Consider the following 3868-nt stretch of genomic DNA (forward strand, 5'->3'; position numbering starts at 1 on the left):
GGAGGAGGCAGGCAAAATATGACACCCCAAAAGAACAACGCTGACTCAACCCTCCCCATCAAGACCCCCTAACACCAAAAGACTCCCCGGTCACTCTCGGATTGTCCCTCCCGCCCCTTCCCATTTCTTCCTACGCGGTCTATCCCCAGAACGGCTACTCCCCACATGCTCCCCAAGGGCAGTGTGTCCCCCCCCCCCACGCGGCCCAGCCCTAGCACAGGTGCAGCTTCTGGTGCTGCGCCAGGTGCGTTTTGTAGCGGAAGCCCTTGCCACAGCCCGCGCACTTGTGCGGCTTGTTGCCGGTGTGGATGCGGCGGTGGCGGATCAGGTGCGAGCTCTGGATGAAGCTCTTGCCGCACTCGATGCACGTGTAGGGCTTCTCGCCCGTGTGCGTGCGCTGGTGCTGCGTGAGCGTCGAGAAGTCGCTGAAGCGCTTCTCGCACTGGCCGCAGCGGAAGGGCTTCTCGCCCGTGTGCACACGCAGGTGGTTCACCAGGTGCGAGTTGCGCCCGAAGCCCTTGCCGCACTCACGGCACACGTAGGGCCGCTCGCCCGAGTGCGTGCGCTTGTGCGTGAAGAGGTGCGAGCTGACGCTGAAGGTCTCGCCGCACTCGGAGCACATGTAGGGCTTCTCGCCCGTGTGCACACGCTGGTGCTTCACCAGGTCCGAGCGCCAGCTGAAGCGCTTACCGCACTCACCACAGCCGTGCGGCTTCTCGCCCGTGTGGATGCGCTGGTGGTTGGCCAGGTGCGAGCGGCGCACGAAGCCCTTGCCGCACTCGCCGCAGGCGAAGGGCCGCAGCGCCGCCGCCCCTGCGCCGCTGGCTGCCGCGTGCGCGCGCCGGTGGCTCAGCAGGTGCGAACTGAGGCTGAAGGCCTCGCCGCACTCGGGGCACGGGTAGGGCTTCTCGCCCGTGTGCAGGCGCCGGTGCTTGAGCAGGTCGGCGCGCCAGCTGAAGCTCTTGCCGCAGTCGGGGCACAGGTTGGGCCGCTCGCCCGTGTGCAGGCGCAGGTGGTTGGTCAGGTAGGTGTTGCGGCTGAAGCCCTTGCCGCACTCCCCGCAGCGGAAAGGCTTTTCGCGCGGGGGCCGGGCCAGCGCGGGCCCCGCCCCGAAGCCCCCCGCCACGCCCACGCCCACCATCCCCACCATGGCGCCGCACTCGCCCGCGAAGCCGAAGGGCTCCAGGCTGGCGGCGGCCGCGGCCTCCGCCAGGCGGTGGATGCGCTGGTGCTGCAGGAAGGCGGCGCCCGGGCTGAAGCTCTCCCCGCAGTCGGGGCAGATGGTGGGTGCGTCCATGATGCTGGCCATCAGGCTGTCGAGCTCCCCGAGGTCCATGGCCATGGGGTGATGGAGCCGGCGGAAGCGGCGGTGGGCCGGCTTGTCGCTCCGGTGCCGACTGCCTAGGGAGAGGTGCCGCCTCCAGGGAAGCATGGGAGGGGGCGGCTGCTCCTCTTCGTCCAGCCGGTTCTCCCCAGCGCTCTCCTCTTCCTCCTCCTCCTCTTCCTGGGGGCTCCGGGAAATGCTGTCGGATTCAGACAGTCCCGGGAACATCGCCATCTCAGCTACACCAGATTGGTAATCATCTTCGCGGAGCGCGGCCCCTTCTTCCTCACTCAGCAGCCCCTCTGCAACAGAGAAGGTCGCACAGGGGTGACTATACTTGGCGCTCAAAAGGTAAACCCAGAAAAAGCCAGTCTCAATAAGAGTGCGGGCCATGGAGTAATTCCCTCCCCCAGATACTCTCAACCTCTCTCTCCAAGGCCCCCAGGATTCCAGCCTCCTTCCCACCTGGTGCCTCCTGGGGAAGGCCTACAGGAGTGTGCTCTGAAACCCAGGCAAACAAAGCTCACTCACCCACCCCCTTGGCTGGCCAGTTCTTCTAGCAACTGTCTCTGGGGCCCAGGCCCTACCCATTGTACCTGAGGCTCTGCTCAGCAGAGCCATCTGAAGGCCTGACAGTCTGCTTGAAATGGGCCAGGTGAGACTCTGTGGGGTCTCGGAAGAGATCAGCTCACTCTCACAGCTCCCAATGCCTTTCAAGGACCTGGCCTCAAAAGATAAGGCCACTCCAGCCAACCACAGGAAAAGATCACCTGTCCTAACCAGGTAATGGGCTGATTTTTAAAATATAACTTGTTGAGGGTGGGACAACAAACCAAACACACCCCAGCTTAAGGGCTTTACTATGTAAGCCAGGCAGGAGGAGTGAGCACAGGACCTGGTGGTGGTGATCCCGGCTTAGTGACTTCCAGAACACACAACTGTCTCTGGCTGCTTACCTCTGAGCAGAGGGCACTCCAGAGAGTTACTGAGATAGGAAACACTAGGTGTTGTGCACACTGCAGGGGAGAGCAGCAGGAAGTCTGGGATGCGTCACAGGGGGAGGGGATGTAACCTCATTAGTCTTGACCGTAGGGATTTCCATTCATTTCTGTCCCCAAACCATGCACAGAGCAGTATAAAGCAACGAGCGCCCAGAGATGGGACCGAGGAGGTGGACAGAGGGGGAGGGCCAGCACTCCCTCTTTCTAGGTCAGGAACAGCAAGGGATTTAGCAGAGGCCTTGAGCATTTTGGGCATTAGCCACATAAACCTGGGCAGGTCACTTACCACTGAGTTTCCTTATCTGCAAACAAAGACGATGGTGACTGTAACTGCAAACATCTGCATACTTTGTTAGCACAGGGCTGCGCTAAGCAGGTCATCTGAACTCCCCCCAATAACCTGATGAGGTAGGTTCTGATGTTAGCTGTGTTCCCTCTGGTGTTAATTTCTAGCAGTATCCTGTACGCCGTCAAGTGCTGCGCCAGCGAAGTTACCCTTTTCATCCACATCTACCAGAACAGCCCACCTCAGACTGGACTGAAGAAAAGGATGTTCCTCAGGCTTAAGGTCGTACAGAATCCATGTAATGGTCTCCGCTAGAGGGCTCTCCCACAAAGAATGCTGTGGCTGGTTCTAACTCTAGAGGCGCTAGAAATAACTGTGAGGGGGGCAACTTCCACGGAAATGCCAGCTTTTCCTCACCTGGGCAGATGTCAGACACCAGATCCCTCTCCTCTGGGTCCCCTCCCAGAGCGTCATCATGTGGGTTGGAGCCCAGATCCTGCTGTGGGGGGCCTTCTCTCTTGTCTGCGTCCTGTGGCTTAGAGCCCATTCCTCTTTCTTCTGGGTCCCGTTCCCTGTCTTCAGAGTTCTCAAAATCAGAGCCCATCCCTTGGTCTGCTGAGTCCTGGGCTTCACACACACCCTGTTTATTTTCTTGTTCCATCCAGGAAGAACAGCACAAGGGAGGTGACCGGGGACCCCTGTTCCAGACAAAACACAGATAAAGGTCAGGTCAGTCTGGCCTCACCCCCTCACTGTATCTGGCTTTGGATTCCATGAAAATCAGTGGCTCGGTCCAAGAAAATGTGTAGAGTTCCAAGCCCCAGATGACAAATCTCTGCTTCACCGCACATTTTAAGATGCACAGAACCAAGCACAAAAGAGGCTGGTCTGGGTGGCACGGGAACAGTGGCAACCCCTTCTGAGACCCCATGCCAACTCTCACCGGACTGGATACAGTTTCATCTCCTTCCATCTCTGAGGTGGATTTGTCTATTAATGTGGCTTTTTAGCCTTAACAGTGGCTGTTTCCGTTTTTCGGCTAAGAAAACGTAAAGCTCAAAAAGAAGGACCCCAACAGCCTTAGACCAACTTGTAAGCAGTAAGGTGGGGATTAAACCAGTGAGGACCTGCTGCTTTCCTGCACGCAGTGAGTCAAGAGAATTCAAGCTCTAGCCGGGCTACTGGGGGGTGGAAGAGGATGTAGGGACCCTCTGTGTTAGAAGCCATCTCTATAGCCTCATTACATATTTTGCCTTA

At 58.8% G+C, this 3868-nt stretch overlaps 1 protein-coding gene across 1 annotated transcript; it reads right to left on the reverse strand.

Annotated features, from left to right (window-relative positions):
• Positions 1-211: 211 nt before the first annotated feature.
• On the reverse strand, positions 212-3272 carry ZNF697 (zinc finger protein 697). The gene is made up of 2 exons (XM_021690254.1): positions 3029-3272; positions 212-1626 (listed from the first exon to the last, which is right to left on the reverse strand). The coding sequence occupies exons 1-2, from the start codon at positions 3270-3272 to the stop codon at positions 212-214; spliced, it is 1659 nt and encodes a 552-aa protein (XP_021545929.1).
• Between the last annotated feature and the right edge of the window lie 596 nt (positions 3273-3868).

This window comes from Neomonachus schauinslandi, chromosome 4, assembly GCF_002201575.2.
Source record: "Neomonachus schauinslandi chromosome 4, ASM220157v2, whole genome shotgun sequence".
NCBI classification, from domain to species: domain Eukaryota; kingdom Metazoa; phylum Chordata; class Mammalia; order Carnivora; family Phocidae; genus Neomonachus; species Neomonachus schauinslandi.